The sequence below is a fragment of the Euwallacea fornicatus genome, chromosome 27 (genome assembly GCF_040115645.1).
Source record: "Euwallacea fornicatus isolate EFF26 chromosome 27, ASM4011564v1, whole genome shotgun sequence".
NCBI lineage: Eukaryota > Metazoa > Arthropoda > Insecta > Coleoptera > Curculionidae > Euwallacea > Euwallacea fornicatus.
Genome location: NC_089567.1, coordinates 1,977,231 through 1,996,160, shown reverse-complemented (window position 1 = coordinate 1,996,160; position 18,930 = coordinate 1,977,231). Strand labels below are relative to the sequence as shown.

Below are 18,930 nucleotides of genomic sequence, written 5' to 3'. Positions count from 1 at the left end.
TTTGTAATTATTGAGATCTGTTTAGGGCTTCTGCAACGTGAGCTTTGCAAATTTAATTTTCATGCAATAAATAGAGCACTGGCAAAGCCACTGTAACTAACTTTGTATTATCACGGAATGGTTCAAAACCTACTACGTCTCACGCAACGACCAAACCACTTCGATACACTTAAGGGTTGAGGGCTAATAAAAAATTAACGTCCATTCACATTGACGTCATCGGATTTTTCCGATAAATTTTCCAGTTCACTCGTGGGACGTCTTTTGATTAGTCCGTTATTTTCCATATCATGAAATATTTGCCTTCTTGCTTGAGTAAGTACATCTGCAATATTGTAAATGAGCACGTATTAGAATGATAAAAATAAAGATCTAAAACACCTCTTCAATGTTTGTTGCCAAGTATTATCCAAGAAATTGTCTTTGTACCCTTCACCTTAGTAGCCGCGTTGAAAAAGACTAATTACCCATGGTAGGAATAAGACACATTACGATAAGACATAGAACAGCTGCTGTGCCCCGCAATTATTCACCCACTGTATATTTAGCTCTCTCGGTCTTGACATTCCCCTTGGGACCGTCCATGAGGAAGGCTGTGAGGAATTCGGTGTTGGTCGTCTCCAATGGTTAAGTATTTACAACTTAAAACACGACTCGACTAATAATCACTTGCTCTTTTTTTTTAATTTAATCAAAACGTAAGTGAGTACCCTCCACGATAATCGGGTTATAATTCGATTAAACCACTCAACAGGCTGCTGAATATGATATTCAATTAGTCTTAATTGTACAGGATGTCTCGCATGTAGTGGCGTCAAGCACCAGACTTATTATACGCCATGTCCTGTATCTCAAAAACGATATAGTATAATCTGAGTCTAGGCCACAGACCGTTATGTTCACACACACACACACACACACACACATACATATTGTATAACGAGTTTTCTTAAAGCCCATTCAGACTACACCGTAGGTATCCAAAATTTTATGTGGGCGACCTTGCATGGGCGTCGAAACAGGATTGAAATACCATTTGCATGGGCCGTGTCAAAAGGGCAACCGATCGCTTTTAGAGCGTTCTTTTAGTTGTGAAAAGTGCCGAGTTTGGTCACTTGTTACGAAATTTGAATCGCACATGGGTGGTCATGTCTTAACAAATGCATGGTCTCGGTAATGGACATAAAACCATCATTTATCAAATGCGTGTTCGTATGTTAGCTATAACGTTGATTGAACAAATCATACAGTTCTTCCGGTCAAAGGCTAAAAATACGACATTGCCGGTTTCTTTGTGTTTCTTCTAAATAGATGCCAGCTGGCCCATGTGTAAGGAAAAATGTAGTTAACGTCTTTGGGATATAGTTGAAAGTGCGGAATTTGCTGAAATGCTATACAGGATGTCCCGAAAATGCATATCAAAAATGGTATTATTTGGGTCGGTATATTAAGATTTGAGTTGAAAATTATTATGGAAAAAAGTGTCTCGTTTCGACGCTATTGGCAGTCAAAGTTCTTGGAAAAATATTTTTTTTTGCTATATCTGAAAAATCCTCCTATGGATTTCTCTAAAACCCATTGTGCATTTATTCATTAATACAGGGATTATTGTCATTTATCATTCATGTCCATTCGCAATGTGCAAGTGGTAGGTTCTTAGAACTTTTCACTGAGTATCTGCAACGTATTGATTTTTTTAATGATGATACATTAGCCTTTTCTCCAACTTTTCTATCTCTTGGAAACTTCTCGGACGGTTAATATTTCACTCGAAATTTTTTTTTCCCCTTTTTTCATACAAAACACCAATTTGGCATTACTGCAATAATTATCGATAATTGCCGGCATGAACGCTGATGTGGATTAAAATGTCATAAAAATATTTTGAATTTTTTTTTTTAATCAAGAACGGCGTTCTTCAAGGAAGAAATGGCTGATATGGTTAAAGTTAATGGTTTTTCATAATTCTTTTATTTTTTTTTTTGATAAAATCTGGAGGTCTGGTCAGCCATTCAATTTATATAAATCAACTGTAAAATTATCTTCAAAAAACAAATTTTAACAAATTTGAACTATATCGGTAATTTGTTCATTAAAGAACGCCATTATTGATATCAAAAATACTTTTAAAAAAATGTTTGAAACATTTTTAACATTTTCGATAAGTGACATCAGCGTTCACATCGGCTATTATCAATAATCATTGAAGTGATGGCAAGTTAGTGTTCTGTACGGAAAATTTTTTTTCAGCGTGTAATGTTAACCGTGTGGAAATTTTCAAGAAATAGAAAAGTTGGAGAAAGGTCTCATGTATTACAAGGAAAACGATTACTACCAGACAGCTGCCCAATGAAAACTTTTGGTAATTTTTGTACGAAAATAGCTACGAACTTACTACTTGCACATTGCGAATAGACATGAAAGTTACATGAAATAATCCCTGTCCCATTGATAAAATTCATTGAAGCATTCTCCAAATATAGCAAAAACATGTTCTTTGTTTCAAATACATTTTGAACTAAGTTTTAACGTGTGGATTAAAGTAATCTTACGAAACTATTTTTGACACAGATTTTCGAGACACCTTGTACATAGAAAACCAAAAGTCTCGCATAAATTTGTTAAAAATTGAAAAAAAAAATTCATGAAAATGCTGAAACGCGTTAAATATTGTTTTTAGTTGTGCATTTTTAAACGTGGGTAACCCTATAACAGACAGGTATATAGGGTTACCCACGTAGTATATAAATGTACTTTTTTATTTTTTTCTTATGGAACCCCATGTACCTTATAATGTTTTTGAGTTCTGTAAGAAATTCTGAATGTGTTATGTGTAACATACTCATATCTAAATTCAACAATTAAAAAAAAATCAAAAAATGGAAATAATGATACAACTATTAATGCTTAAAAAATAACGATAAAAACTAGTACAATTTGATGTATTAAATGTTCGAACTATGCCCCGACAGTAGGCAAACTGCTAGTCAACTTTGTCAAAAACGTTTCTTGTCATTTGAGGAGGTATTTGATGAACTTTTTGAGTAATTTGATTTTTTAACTCTTCTATATTATTAGGCTTATAAAAAATAAATACACCTCCATGTTTCAGAAAACCCCATAAAAGAGTCCATATGGATGAACTTAGACGGCCTAGCAGGTCATTCTAATAGCTACGTTGGCAAATATATCAATAACTGTTGAATTTAAAGATGGATACGTCACACGAAATACGTTCAGAATTTCTAAAAAGAACTCAAAAACGTCATAATATACGTGTGGTTCAATAAAAAATAATATTTGAATTGTTCCCGCCTTTTGGCGAAAAGTATTTTCTTCAACAACCCTCTACATAACCCATCCAACCAACTACTATACCAAAGCACACCAACATGACAAGAATAACGAAAAGAATTCTGGACATGCAAACGAAATGGAAGGACAATCCTGACAATGGGGCAATAATAACCCCACTGTGTCTGACAAGACAAACAAGACAGTCAAATCTCCAATTCCCCATTACAACCCTGATAGAGCACTACAGCCTGTAAATGTAAATAGTGCAACTGATTCAAAATACTTCTGTTCTTTCTTCTTTTCTCTCTTGGACAGTATGAAACGCTAAGTTTAGTAATTTGTATCATGGGCAGAAAGACCATCAACGGTCGATAGCCTTTTTCCTTGTGGAAATAAAGATTTTATATATATATTTTTTTTTCTTCAATTTTAAACGAATTTATACTGAAGTCTTGGTCCTCTCTGGTATAATATCTATCATATTTGCCTATCAGGTTTTTTAGGACCATTTACAAACAAGGACTTTAATCAAAACCGCCTCGCGTTTAATCAATTAGAATTCTCGATATCAATTAAGCAAAACCAGTAAAAAACATTCGCCAATCCATTTGTGTATCGTGTGTCCATTGAACAGGTTTACCGTAATTACGTGGTTTATCGCATAGATGTCCCTCCCGATATTAGCCCGGACAGTCACGTAGAAGTCGTAAATTTACGGTGTTTTGTTTTTCCACTTTCGCGGCACGTCTGGATAACGGAATCTGAAGGGGGTAAATGTTGGAAATGAGATGAAACAGGTGTTGTTTTCTTATTTTTGTAAGACGTTCATTGGAGGGTAGTTTTTAATTTAGACCAGCATTTAGGAAATTCCTTGGAACGTACATATAGAAGGTGTTGTGAAGACATACACCAAATTGTTAACCGTTATGCAAGATGTCTCAGAATAAGCCTACCGACTTCTTTCCCTAGCTTCCTGTGACCGAAATAAGAAGTAAAGTTCATACAATCAAAGATTCGTGTTCACGTCCTGTCTGAAATATATACAGTGCGTTTTGAAAAGTTGGTATAAAGTTTAAGGGGGTAAAAGCAGAGCCAAAAATAGGTAAAGAATTTCTTATAAAAATTGATTTGCCGGAGCATCGTTAATAAGATATGGCCTTTCAAAGGGTTACTATTATTTGAACATTTTTAAAAATAACTTTTTTCTTATTAAGATAATAAAATGAAAATTGTAGATAAAAATGATACCGTAAGGTGCTCTAACTATCACAAGCTTCATTAGAATCGATTATAAACAAGGGGGCTTTTATAACCACCCTTAACAGAAATTTTTCAATTTTTTCTTCATTTAAATTATTTTGGAAATAGTATTTTTTTTTATGAATTGAACTATTTTGAGGACAACACTTCTCTAGTTTTTTTTCCAATTTCGCATAGTTTAGTTACATGTAATTATTTTTTAAATAATGTATGACTCAGACCGGCAACATTTTTAAAAATTTTCATATTAGGCATGTTTTATGGTAGCAGTTTCATTGTAGCGATTGTCACATTCTGTAATGAAGATAGTTTTTGTGCTGAAAGAAACCTGCGGACGTGCCTACAAAGTTGCTAATTGACAAAGGAGAGCAAAAAAGCAAGGACGATAAATTTGTTTATTAAATTTTAGGTTACGACTGTCTCACAGAATACATAAAAAAAACATATAAGTGAGAATCACTACAATGAAATTGCCACCATGGAAGATGCCAACTATACGAAATTGCTAAAAAAAAATTACAGTTCTGAAGCGTACATCACTAAAAAAATAATTATTTCTCGCTAAACTATACAAAAAATACAGAAAAAAACGCAGAGAACTTAAAAAAAAATTCTAATTCATTGGAAAATATGGTTATTTTATCGATACCTCGGCGGTTTTCGATAATCGTACATACATACTAATGTTTGACATGCTCCTCCCCAACAGAATACCCCCGAGAAAACCTTAAAATCAACTTAAACATAGAATAAAAAAATATATAGAATATTCAACATAAAATTTATATATGCCAACATCAACGGACTAAATCACAAAAAGCATTTGATATGTAACTACATAGAACGTAACTATACAGACTGCTGCGTATTTGTAGAAACGAAAGCTAAACTGGTACAGACACCGACCTACAGAAACTGGTGGTATATTTGTAGACATGGCAACGCAACTGATAATGCCAGAGAGGGAGGGACAGCCGTTCTTAATCCAGAAATTAAGCTAGAAAAGGCTAATCCCCCCGCTTTAAACACTTTAAATTTTCGTTTAAATGATCGCCTCCATTTCACGATACCCGATGAGACCGTTTAAGAAGGGCTCAAACGAGCTCATCCACATATTCCTAGTGTACATTCATTCTCACTCTCACGTAGAACAGAACATCCTAAATAAAGCGGGCCTCTACAGATATGCGATTATCGTGGGAGACTTCAATCTAGGCAAAAACACGACAATACAAGTAAATAGATTCCTGGACAATTCAGATTTTACAAAACACAATACCCCCGCCCACATTTTTGATGTCTAGAAATCGGGACTCGGCCCCTGACCTATTGCTTTACAGAGCCAACCTAAGAAATGTTGTAAACAATGTCAAGCTTACAAATTAACTTGGATCAGACCACTTAGCAATAACGTTGGACATAAATCTCGGACAGACACAAAATGCGGACGCGTCAAAAGCGGCGCCAAAACCAAACCTTAATAAAACAGACATCGACGAATTAAAGCTGCACATACACGACCGTTTCGAAACGCATGCAGGTATGTGCTCTGTCGGAAATCTTTAACACCAACTGATAAAGGCAACCGACAAATTTTTATATCTCACAAAAAATCGCTTCTACCAACATTCTCCACTAAGACTGATCAAACGTAAAAGGGAATTATGCAGAACGTACACGCTCACGCAAGACAAGAAAACCGAACAAACTCAACAGAAACGTCAGAACGATGATGGCACAGTACAAACAAGATAAATGGCTAGAAACATGCCAAGAAATCGAACAGGACCAAGGACAGACACACTGGGAGAAAATGAAAAAACTCTCACGATGCAAGAAAAACATCACTAGCAGCACTATTAACGAAAATGGAACAGAACTACAGAATGTCACATTGAAGCTCGTACAACTCAAAATTTTCTAATATCTTGTGTTTTTTCTTAAATAAATATCTTTTAAACGTTAAATTTGTGTATTTCGTGAAGAATGGTCACGGATAAGACGTTCTTAATCACAAACTCTTGTGGTAAAGTATTTTGTGAAATAACAATAATTTTTTAAATAGACTGACTTTCAGACAAACCGCAACACTAAGAAGAACACATCGCACACGTTTGAAATTCTGGCATTACGTTGGGTCGGGTAATAGATAAAAACGATCAAAATATCAAAAGAAAGTTATTGTTAATAAGTGAAAAAATTTAACAATAATTTAATAATAATCCTCTTAAATTAATACATTCCTGTAAGCGACGTGGCGTGCTTAAAATTAAATTGTCAATATCTTCCTGTGGTATTGTATCCCAGGCAATCTGCACCTGCTCGCGGAGTTCATCTATGGTCCCTGGAGGGCGAGCTAAACCTTGAAGTTTCCAACCCATTATATTCCATACATGCTCTATAGGGGACAAATCTGGAGACCGAGCTGGCCAAATCAAAGTATCCACATTTTCAGCTTCCAAATACCTCAAAGTATCGTTGGCTACATGTGGTCGCGCATTATCCTGTTGAAACGTGCTTCCAGGATGGTCGTGCATGTTTAGGCCAGGGGCTTTTAGTCACTGCCTAACAGAATCGACTGCCTCACAAGGCACCCGAAGAGGTATCTCCTATTTTGCTGGTGTGAGTTGTTGCGATTCGAAGGACCAGACGCTGATGCGTCAATTGATGTAAATGGGGTTCAAGGGGTCGGGGAAGACAAACTCCATAGCACGAATTAAGGAATTTACTTTACACTACACATATCATTCTAATTTACACTACGGATCTACAACTTTATATACACTTCAATTTTTACAGAGTCGGTACTGTGTTGCCCGAGATCTGAGAAAGTTCACGTATAAAGTTTGAGGGGTGACTTGCAAAAGAGTTACTGAGTAGAGATTTGAGCTAATGTTGTGAGAGAGGTTTGAGATAAAGTTCCGCGTTCAGGGATTGAGAAGTGTCCGAGAAACAGGAGAGAGAGAGAGAGAGAGAGAGTTTGCGAGCACTGTTTTAGAGATAATGTGATGAGAGAGATTTGGGATGGAGTTCCGCGTTCAGAGATCGAGAAGTGTCCGAGAAACGGAAAAGAGAGCGTTCGCGAGTACTGTCTTGGAGATAATGTTCTGAAAAGTCTTATATTTTTTACGTCCCAGGGATGGTGGGGCTGGAGGGAGATCACCACGATAAGATCTTGACCAATCCCAACCGACACCGCCCCCTAGTTCGTGGAAAGTTTTTTCCCAAGAATCTCCACGGTCAAAGCCCAGATGTGGCTCTCTGGTTCCTTTAACAGATTTATTTGGTGCCCCCCATAAATCGGGGCAGCGATAAATCAAGGAACCAGTGCTATCACCGTGGCCGGGTTTAAGCCCGTAAGGATAAGTGCTGCATCGCGGGGTGCGATGCAGCAGATGTGTATTGGGGTTGTTCCAACGTCTTTAGGGCCTAATTGGAGCCCAGCGATGCCGCTGATTTATGTTGGGTTTTTTCCCACCAGTGCATGTATGGTACAAGAACCGGTTCTAAGACACTATTAATGTACCTCTGAGCATTTAATCTATCATAAATGAAAACAAGAGGAGACCGACTACCATACCTGGATGACACCCCAAACCATGACACCTGGTGTTAAACCAGAATGACGTCTTTCCAAAAAGTCCAAATTTAATCGCTCTCCTCTGCGCCTTCTAACACGTAATCTTCCATCAGATCGCCATAAACAAAATCGGCTCTCATCCACCCATCCACCCATTGCACTCTCAGACGACACCACTCCAGTCGGGCCACCCTGTGGTTTCGTGATAATGGAAGCCAACGCATAGGACGATATGAATTTAGTCCAAAACTTCGAATTCTGCGATACATGGTACTAAGGGAGACCCTTCGATTTAGGGTGGCTACCCAGTTAGCACTAAGAGACGGAATTGTTCCAAACGAGGCGCCTGTCGCTGAACGACGAAGTCGCCGGTCTTCGCGTTGGTTCGTCATTCTTGGACGGCCACTACCACGATGACGATTTGCTGACCCTTCGTTAGACCAATCTTTCCAAGCTCTTAGCACTGTTGAGGCGTTTCGATCCAATCCACGTGCAATTTCGCGGAAAGGTAAACCTGCCTCATGCACACCAACAGTTCTTCCCCTTTCAATGGGAGTTAACTGCCGATAAACTGCATTTTGGCGCACACGAGGCATTTTGCACTACCACACATTCCATATGGTACTAACAATAATACCTTTATCGCTATCCACCTGTAAAAAAATTTGCAAAAAGAACGATCGTCACAGATAAAAAAAGTAAAGAAAAACTTCATATCGCATTAACATACGAACTTGAAATTTTTATCATTTTTTTCTCTTTCCAAGTCTAAAATCATACCAAAATTTCAAATACATACAATACGTTCTCCTTGAGGTTGCGGTTTTTTTTGGAAGTCAGTGTATATTTCAGGCATCTTTGAATCAAATGATATACAACCTTTAGCGATAATAAATAGCAAGATACTAAGTATTCCATACTTTTTTCCACCACTGTATATTTAAAAACCAAAAAGACGTTGCGAAATTAATTTTATGAAGATAAAATGACAACACGGTACGCTGATGACGCCAAAAACCAATATGACTTATATGTTAAAAAATAGAACTTTATGTCTTAACGCAAAGGGCCATGGAGGTAAAATGTTTTTATCCTTATCACCACAATCTACTCAAAAAAGTGTTTTAATAACGCAAAAGTAATTTTCTTGCAAGTAGTAAAATGAAAAAATCAGGATTTTCGTGAAAAAAAAATCAAATTTTTTTTGAAAAAAAATCAGGATTTTTTTGAAAAAAAATCAAGTTTTTTTTGAAAATGCCAAAAATCGAACTTTTACCTGTAAAGTGAGAACGAAAAGCGATGAAACAAACTTTGAAACCGGCACTGAAGTTGCCTCAAAAAAGATATCGGGAATGCCTTATTGGTTTTTCTTCTATCTCTAACTCTTTCGCGCATTCGCCATAAAACCATCGAAAAACTTGGTACATGTGCATTTCCTAAATTTTGAAGAGAAAAGCTTACAGGTGTGTTACATAGTTGTGCAATCACCCGACTAATTACCTAACAGTACCATTCGAGTAGCATCAGTCTCAATTATTAAAATGCAATAAAATAAGCCATAGGAGTGCTATTATTTATAGGTGCAGCGACTCATACATGACCCCCCTCGGATTTACCACTGAATAAATTTAATTAGTGGCGGTACAACGTTGGCCGACATGCTGTTAAAGAGTGCATAAGATGGAAAATTAACAGAAGAAAGCTTTTCTTTGAGGAACTTCCTACGGACCGAAAGTCCACACCCTTATCAAGTTTAGATAAAAAATTCTGTTAATGATAGACAGCAATAGCTTGACTAGTAACAGGATGCCTCTTCAATGAAACTTTCTGTAAATTACTTCAAGCCTTTTGTACTTGCAATCTGTTGTCAGGACATCTTTACCTTGTCGATCTCCTCTATTGCAATAATAATTTATTAATTGTTAGGAATAACTGCTGCTGCAAGATCTCTCGAATCAATTAGACTGCGTTTAACTTGTCGATCAAGAATGATTTTGGAATAATCATAGTAATTGATAATAATGGAGGAGCGTGGAAGATCTGATTGAACCTTTTTTTTACAGCCGTCGGCGACATCTGCTCCTTTGCTCAGACTAAGGAACACTATGCTGCCAAGCACCCTTTGGACATTAATCTATTCGGCGTGGAAACAAGACCTAATGCCCTTAAGTAAGTTTATTTTACAATTGTGTTTGTAACGCACGTTTGTACCTGCATTGACCCTGAATATGTAAAGGGTGTCCCGAATTGATTGTCCTGTGTCTGCGCTAATAGTGACGGTAAAAGCACCTCGTCCCCCTTTCCTGAGAAAATTTCAATGGCACAAACACATTTTTTTAGTTCGTCGTAACTATTCGGAATCAACTAAAAAGTGATCACTGAGGGAAAACTTTCAAAATTCAATAGAGGTAGGTTCTGTTACGGATTTTTCTCATCGAATTTAATCGGAAACCCTCACGGGGGTCGGATGAGTGTTCAACAGTGTGGCCGCATTCAAATTCACGTTATATGATGTTCATATCAATTTTTACCTCACGTCTTTGAGAGCCTCATCTTTCTCCAAAAATACAGCCCCAGAAGTATCCGACCTGACGTATAGATGATGATTTTTTATTAAAAATTTGCCCGTTTTACAAAGACCTAATCTCAAAAAGCTTGTGTAGGAAGATTAAGGAAGCTCCGTTGATTTGTGTTTGTTTTGGAACCGCGTTTTGCGAACGCTTTCAGAGATTTTTCGAAAATGGGAAAAACTGGTCATCAACACGTGATTCGCCTCTTTCATTTAAAATCTTAGTCCATTTAACATAAAAACGGGTTTAGATTCTACTATCTGTCCTTGGAGTTCCCTGGAAATCTGTCCTTATACAGGGTGTCCCACATCAAAGTGCAAATATTTCAACCATGGTTTCTACTAATAAAACTAACAAACACGTATTTTTTCTTTTTGTTCAAAAGTCGGTCGTTTAAGTTCTAGAGATCCTTGAATGTGGGGCCCCATTTGGATAAAATAATTTGTGTTGAAAGAGCCCTTCAAAGCATTTTCGTTAAATTTAGTGTACAAATACTTTTCGATCGTAGCAATTCGCAAATAAAAAAATGAAATATACAGCCTTGCCATGACACAGATATAAGGGCCGGACTATGAATATAGTGGCCCCTGTTTATTTAACCGTTAAATATTTCGCTTAAGTGATTACACTACATGATTATACCTTTCATTGAAAAACTTTGTTGTCATTTGGAGATTTTTCACAGAATGGGTCGTTTTCTCATAGTAGTTATTTTAAAGCAATTCATACCTTCCTCGGATTAGGCCGCGTCTGCCTAAAGTTATTTATTGAATTATTTGAAACAAAATAACAAAGAAGAATGAAATTGCACACTAAAAATTGTTCAAAGTGACCACGAGGTCCTGGATTTTTTTTTAACGATAAGGGTGATCTTGAGGTAACACCCTTTGAATACTACTTTTTGAGATCATTACGTCATGCTCAGCAGTTCTTAAACTACTAATTTTATTATCCTCAAAGTAATTGATTATTTCTTGCTCATCATCTACCCCATGATGCTTAATATTATAATTTTCTCCTCGTTGAGGAGCGAACTACCAAATTCCCTCAACCTGTTATGAACGTTTGTTAACGTTCTTGCATGTGGAAGTCGTCAATTAGGAAATCGCTGATGGCAGAGAACTCTAGCTCTATGAGCATTTTGTCTGCACTCACTATGAATCAAGTGAATATCAGCATACTCGGGATCGCTAAACGGAAGAGCCATCATAAAACAAATAAACATAATTTTTATGTCATTTTATAATTAAATATGGCAATAATAGCATTAACGAGTAATACCTACTGCTAGTTGACCACAATATACCAGAAAATGAAAATCAGAATGGTTTTTTGACAGGGAGAATGATGTGGCTATTTGAGCCATGGTCTACTTAATATCAAGAAATTCCTCCAATAAAAAGACGTAAAATTTGCAATCGTTACTAAGAGAAAACGACGCATTCTGCGAAAAATCTCCAAGAGACAAAAAAGTTTCTAAATGAAAGCTACAATTGAGTAATGTAACCACTTGATCGAAATATTTAACGGTTAAATAAATATGGGCCCTTATATTCATAGTCCGGCCCTTATATCTATGTCATGGCAAAGCTGTATATTTCATTTTTTTATTCGTGAACTGCTGCGATCGAAAAATGTTTGTACAGCAAATTTCATGACAATCTGTCGAAGGGCTCTTCCAACATAAATTATTTTACCCAAATGGGGCCCCATATTCAAAGAGCCCTAGAACTTAAACGAAAGACTTTTGGACAAAAAGGAAAAATACGTGTTTGTTAATTTCATCAGTAGAAACCATGGTTAAAATATTTGCACTTTGATCTGGGACACCCAGCATAACAATTATAAAATATCGGGAACCAGCTGCCAAGATGAGCTCCGCAGTGGTCGGCTCAACGACACTCCAGGTCTGACCACTCCAGAGATTGTGTCCGATCTGCAAAACTCCATAAAACTGTACTGGAAGATGGGCATTTCGAAAAGTACTGTACATCGCATGTAGACTGAACAGCTGGACATGAGAAAGCTATATGCAAGATGAACAAAAATCGCGCCTTAAGATGTTTCAACGGAGTTTTTGGCACAGTTTGACAGCAACAAAGCCCAGTTTTTACGTCGATTCATAACCATGAATGAAATATGGGTTCATCATTTCATACTCGAGACGAAAGAGCAGCTAAAAGAATGGACTTATAAGGGAGAATCGGCTCTAAAGGAGACAAAAATCCTCCATCTGCAGGAAAGGTGATGACATCAGTTTTTTAGGATACACGTGGGCTAATTTTCATTTGACTGTCTCCCCGAAGGAAAACCAATACACGGAGAACGTCATACAAATTTATTGAAGCATTTGAGCGAAGAATCGAGGAAAAAGACGATGAAGAAAGGCTTCTTTCATCAAGGCAACGCACCAGTCCACACTTCCATCATTCTGATAGCGAAAATCAAAAACGGTTTCGAACTTCTTCATCTACCCTATTCATCGGATTTAGCCCCTTCAGATTATTTTCTGTTTTCGAAAAAATGGTTCGGACGAAAGAGATTTGCGAAGAATGAGGTCGATGCCTATTTTGAAAAGTTCCAAATTCCTTGCTATAAACGAGGTCTAGAACATCGCTGGGAGGAGTGTGTCAATCTCAAAAGGGGCTATGTTGGAAAAAAATACAATAATTTCCATTGTTTTTTTAAGCATTAGGTTAGGTACTTGTGGGCCTATCCTGGTGCATAGATCAGCTTCACAATCTCAAAAATGGGCCAATCTAGTGGTAAGAAACACAAAACCGATCCCTTTGGAATGAACTTGATTGGGTCTGACTCCTTTTAGTCTTGCGCAGGATTATTAATTAATTGTTAACGATTTTTTACGGACGTGCGATAAAATTGCCTTACCGCACGCTTTTGAGGGCCAAATAGTGATTTACCGAGCATGCGCGGGAGGAATTTTTGCAACTCCCGTAGCCGTTGACATGCGTAAAGTAAAATGTTTTACTCTTAAGTGTGCTCGTACTTTTTTCTATCACATATTAATATTCAATTGAACATACAGAAGGCAACATAAGATTGGGGCTTTTAAAGCGTTACTCAGCTGAAAGCTTTACTGAGTACGGTCGTCGGCATTAAATGTCTGGTCTGTACTTCATCTCTGATGACATGATCCCGGATTTTTGTTTATTTTTGAAACTATTAGAATCTGGATATTCGTCAATTCTCCACCCCATTGCTATAAATTTTCGTGATTGGATTATCGCCTCTGCTTTCGACCATTAGCTTCGCCTTGCTGGGGTCAATCGAGGTGTGAATCTTTAAGCCCAGTCACATTAGCTACAGTGAAATTGAGTTTAAGACTCTGAAACAGAAGGGTGTAATATTTGCAAGTGCAATAACGGACCGTACGTTCACACAGATATTAATTTTTATTGGTTCTTCAGGTCACTCTATGAGGCAGCTAACAAAACTCCGGTTCACGCCATGCGACAACTTGACCGGTGGAGAAGAGATGGCCACCGATCCTCCAGATTCTTTGTTTGTACTCCTATTTTGGGAGCCAAACGCAGAAGAATCCGAGGGAAGGTGGATATCGACATTGAAACGAGAATGGTAAGCGTTTATTAAAGTGTTGCAGGGCAATGTGGCTGATCTACGACATAATGAAGCTTTGGATTTTTAAACATTTTCTCGTAAATTCCACATAAAAAAATATTGGGTTGTTCGATAATTAATGTCATATTTTTAATGTTTTCTCAAAGTGAATATACTTATATTAATAATAAATATTAATCAATGATGTGGTGGCCATCTTGGTGGGCGACCTTTCGCCATCTTTCGGCAAGTTGGAAAATTCCGCGTTCGAAAAAGCCCTGATTTTTAGAAGTAAAAAATTGATTTGACTCATCTTTAACGGCTTGATCAGAATCGAAAATTTTACCACTCAAATGATTTTGAAGAGAACGAAACAAATAATAATCTGATGGGGTCAAGTCAGGGCTGTATGGTGGATGAGGTATCAGTTCCCAATTTAGTTTCAATAATTTTTTGACGCGTTATTAAAGACGTATGGGGTCTAGCGTTATCATGATGGAACAGTACCCCTTTGCGATTGGCAAGTTCAGGAAGTTTTCTTTTGATTTCTTCGTTCAATTCCGATAGCTGACGACAGTAAACATTCGAATCAATACTTTGGTTTCTCGGAAGCAGTTCCAAATAAAGAATACCCTGGTAGTCCCACCACACAGACAGCAAAATCTTCTTTTGATGAATATTGACTTTGGACGTCGATTGCGCAGGTTTATCTTGTTTGGTCCATAATCGTTTTCGGACTACGTTATCGTAGATAATCCATTTTTCATCACCCGTTATGACTCTTCTTAGAAGTGGGTCGTTTTGGTTAGGATTCAGCAAAGAATCGCATATGTTAATTCGTTGGTGGAGGTGAATTTCCTTCAATTCGTGAGGAACCCAAATGTCCAATTTGCTAACGTACCCAAGCTGTTTTAAATGCAGAGAAACGGTTGAATTCGATATGTTCATCTTTTCTGCCATCTCCCGAGTTGTCATACGCCGATTAGCTTCGATTAAGGCCTTTATTTTATCGTCATCAATGGCGATTGGGCGTCCAGTGTGTGGCGCATCTTGGACATTAAAATTTCCGGAACGAAAGCGAGTAAACCAACGCTGGCGCTGGCGTTCGGTAATGCAGTTCTCACCATAAACTTCACACAATTTCTTCTGAGCTTGTACTGCATTTTTGCCCTTTCGAAAGTAAAATGTGTCGATAATGTTCACTTTGATCGTCCATCTTCAACTTAAATTTTAAACAACTTCGTGTTTACTGATCACGTTCAATTTTCGATCGAAAAAAGTCTAAAACATAACCTTTAAAATGGCATAAAAGCGACGAGATCACTATTACTCGATATGTATAAATTGATTCATCTATGAGAGTAAAACGACATTAATTATCGAACAACCCAATATACAGGGTGTCCGGATACTCCGTGTACAACGCTCTATCAGATATAGTACAACTCATAATAAGTCGATTTAACTAGATTTGCCTTAGTACAAAAGTTGATGATTAACGGAGCTACAGGGTGTCAAAGTTGAAAAAGGAAATCAGATTTTCTTTAATATCTTTTGACTTCTTCAAATTAATTTCACGAAATTTTTTATTCAGAAGTTTTTTGGGATGAGAAATTCAAAATGCATAAACGATTTTGATGTATTTTCTAGAGGGCACCACAAGCGACCACTTTTAAATCGTCAAAACTTTTTTCTGCCACAGTGTATGTCAATTTCGAATAGAAAAATCTTGTACCCTTCTTTTCTGCTTAAAAAAGATATACTTGTTAAATGTCGCTAAGGCCAACTGTTTAAAAGATATTTGCAATTTTATTAACAGATGAAATTTCTATTTCAAAGCATTTTACTACAAAAATTTCATAGCAAATGCTCGAAATGCGCACCATTTTCTTGCATACAAAAATTAATTATTTTCAAAAAAATTAAAGTGCATTCTCTGCATAACTTCTGGCCTATTTCTCACATCGCTAACTGCATTGAAAATTCTATTATGCAACTCTTGAATATAATCAATTGATGTCGAATAAACTTTTGATTTCAAAAAACCCCACAAAAAAAAGTCACATGGCGTCAAGTCTGGAGATCGTGGAGGCCATTGTAGTGGAGCGTCATTTCCCCTTCCGATCCATCTCCCAGGAAATGCATTATTTAAATATTGTCTAACGTTGAGGGTATAATGTGGAGGCGCCCCATCTTGCATGAACCACATGCCATCAGGAATTAATAACGGTATGTTCTCCAACAAGTCCAACAAGTTTCTTGAAGAAAGGGCAAATAACTTTGTCAATTTAATCGATTTGGCGTCACAACAGGCCCGAGAATAATATTGCCCATTATTCCGGTCCATACAGTAACTTTGAATGTATGTTGATGATGAACTACTTGAGGGCGTGCGGATTTTCATTACTGTAAGCATGTTCATTGTGAGTGGTAGTTATGCCGGATCTAGTAAAGCAAGCTTCGTAGGTGAAGAGAATTTTTTTACTGAAATTCGGATTATGGACCTGCAGATTTTGAATAAAATGACAAAAAGCTAAACGCCTTCCAAGATCGATCGGTAAAAGATCGTGTGCCTTTTGGGCATGGGAAGGGTATAATAATTGTTCTTTCAAAACTTCGTGAATTGTACTTTTGGGAACTGCTAAGTTGTCTTATAACCGTCTGGTACTAATTCTCGGATCTTCTTCGACTCCATTTAAAATAGCTTCGTCATTACCTATTGTCCTAGTTGTCCGGATTCGACTTCATGGAAACAACAAGAAACCTAAGTTACAATACAAATGAAATGGTGCGCATTTTGAGCATTTGCTATGAAATTTTTGTAGTAAAATGCTTTGAAATAGAAATTTCATCTGTTAATGAAATTGCAAATATCTTTTAAACAGTTGGCTTTAGCGACATTTAACAAGTATACCTTTTTTAAGCAGAAGAGATAGGAAAAAAGATTTTTCCATTCGAAATTGACATACACTGTGGCAGAAAAATGTTTTGACGGTTTAAAAGTGGTCGCTTGTGGTGCCCTCTGGAAGATACATCAAAATCGTTTATACATTTTGAATTTCTCATCCCAAAAAACCTCTGAATAAAAAATTTCGTGAAATTAGTTTGAAGAAGTCAAAAGATATTAAAAAAAATCTCATTTCCTTTTTCAACTTTGACACCCTGTAGCTCCGTTATTAGCAACTTTTGTACTAAGGCAAATCTAGTTAAATCGACTTATTATGAGTTGTACTACATATACAGTACCGAGCAAAAGTGGAGAAACTGTTTATTGAATTATAAAAAATATATTCTTATTATTTATTTTCCAAATATGACTACGATGGTTGTTTACTACCAGCACCAAAAAGCAAATAGATCGTTTATTTTTGTTCTCTTTTTTTTTTATTACTGATAAACTTTTTCTTTTCAATTTGGCGACGAGCAAAAATAAAGAAACAAATCTGAAATTCCCTTTTAACCTTTAGGTGCTAAAGTGACCAATTGATGTTTCAGTGTTACTGCCGAAAAGTAAATGTTGTGACAATGCCCAAAGGTGTCAATTTGTCGTTAGATATAAAACAATTAATAATATCGATGTTCCAAGCCGGTATAAAACGAAAGACCATTGCCGAGCAGTTCAACTTAAATCGATCGGTTATATCTAAAACTGTTAAGTTGTATCGTCTACGAAAATCTCTATTAAGTCCACCAAAAACTGGAAGACCAAGAAAAACAACACCCAAGACTGATAAGAAAATTATAAATCGTGTAAAGCAAAGTCCATTTCTTACCGCAGTACGTATTAGATCTGAACTAGACGATATTGATGTTGGTGTTCACACAATTCGAAGATGTCTGAAGGAGGGTGGCCTTCCGGCAAGAAACCCTTCTAAAAAACCCTTTATTTCAAAGAAAAATCGGACCGCCCGACTTCAATTTGCACATGATCATTGAAACTGGTCCCAATCAAAGTGGAATACCATATTATTTTCCGATGAAAGAGAAATTTAATTTGCATTCCTCGGATGGTATTTTATGGGTGAGACGTCCTGCTAACAAACGTTCCGATCCGAAGTATACTTTGGGCACCATCAAGCACGGTGGAGGAAATGTTCAAATATGGGGGTGTTTTTCTGGTTGGGAAATGGGACCTATTATCAAAATTAGCGGAATCATGGATCGATACAAATACTTGGAGATTTTAGCTGACACAATGCTGCCGTATGCAGAAGACAACATGCCTTTACGTTGGTGTTTCCAACACGACGATGATCCGAAGCGTACGGCAAAAATTGTAAAAAAATTTTTTGAAGACGAAGGAGTTACAGTCATGAAGTGGCCGGCACAGAGCCCCGATTTGAACCCCATAGAAAACTTGTGGGATTTAATCGATCAAAAAATCCGCGTCCAACATCCTGAAAAATTCAAAAATAGTGCTGAACTCTTTGAGGCCATTAAAATAGCTTGGAACACTGTACCGAAGGAAACTATTGAGAAACTTGTTGGTTCCATGAGAAGAAGATGTTTAGAGGTTATCAAAAATAAAGGCCACTCTACTAAATGTTAACTAGTTTTATAGTTATCTATTTTCCTTCATAATGTTTCTTTACTTTTGCTCGTCGTTTTTTCAAATATCACTCAGTATAATGTTATTGTGAGTAG

General features: G+C 36.9%; 1 protein-coding gene across 1 annotated transcript in view; it reads left to right on the top strand.

Annotated features, from left to right (window-relative positions):
* Positions 1-18,930, top strand: part of gukh (GUK-holder) — a 141,029-nt gene that overhangs the window by 86,350 nt on the left and 35,749 nt on the right. Inside the window, exons 2-3 of the mRNA XM_066297057.1 lie at positions 10,201-10,306; positions 14,136-14,304. Coding sequence (XP_066153154.1) covers positions 10,201-10,306; positions 14,136-14,304 — 275 coding nt within the window. The remainder of the gene's footprint in view (positions 1-10,200; positions 10,307-14,135; positions 14,305-18,930) is intronic.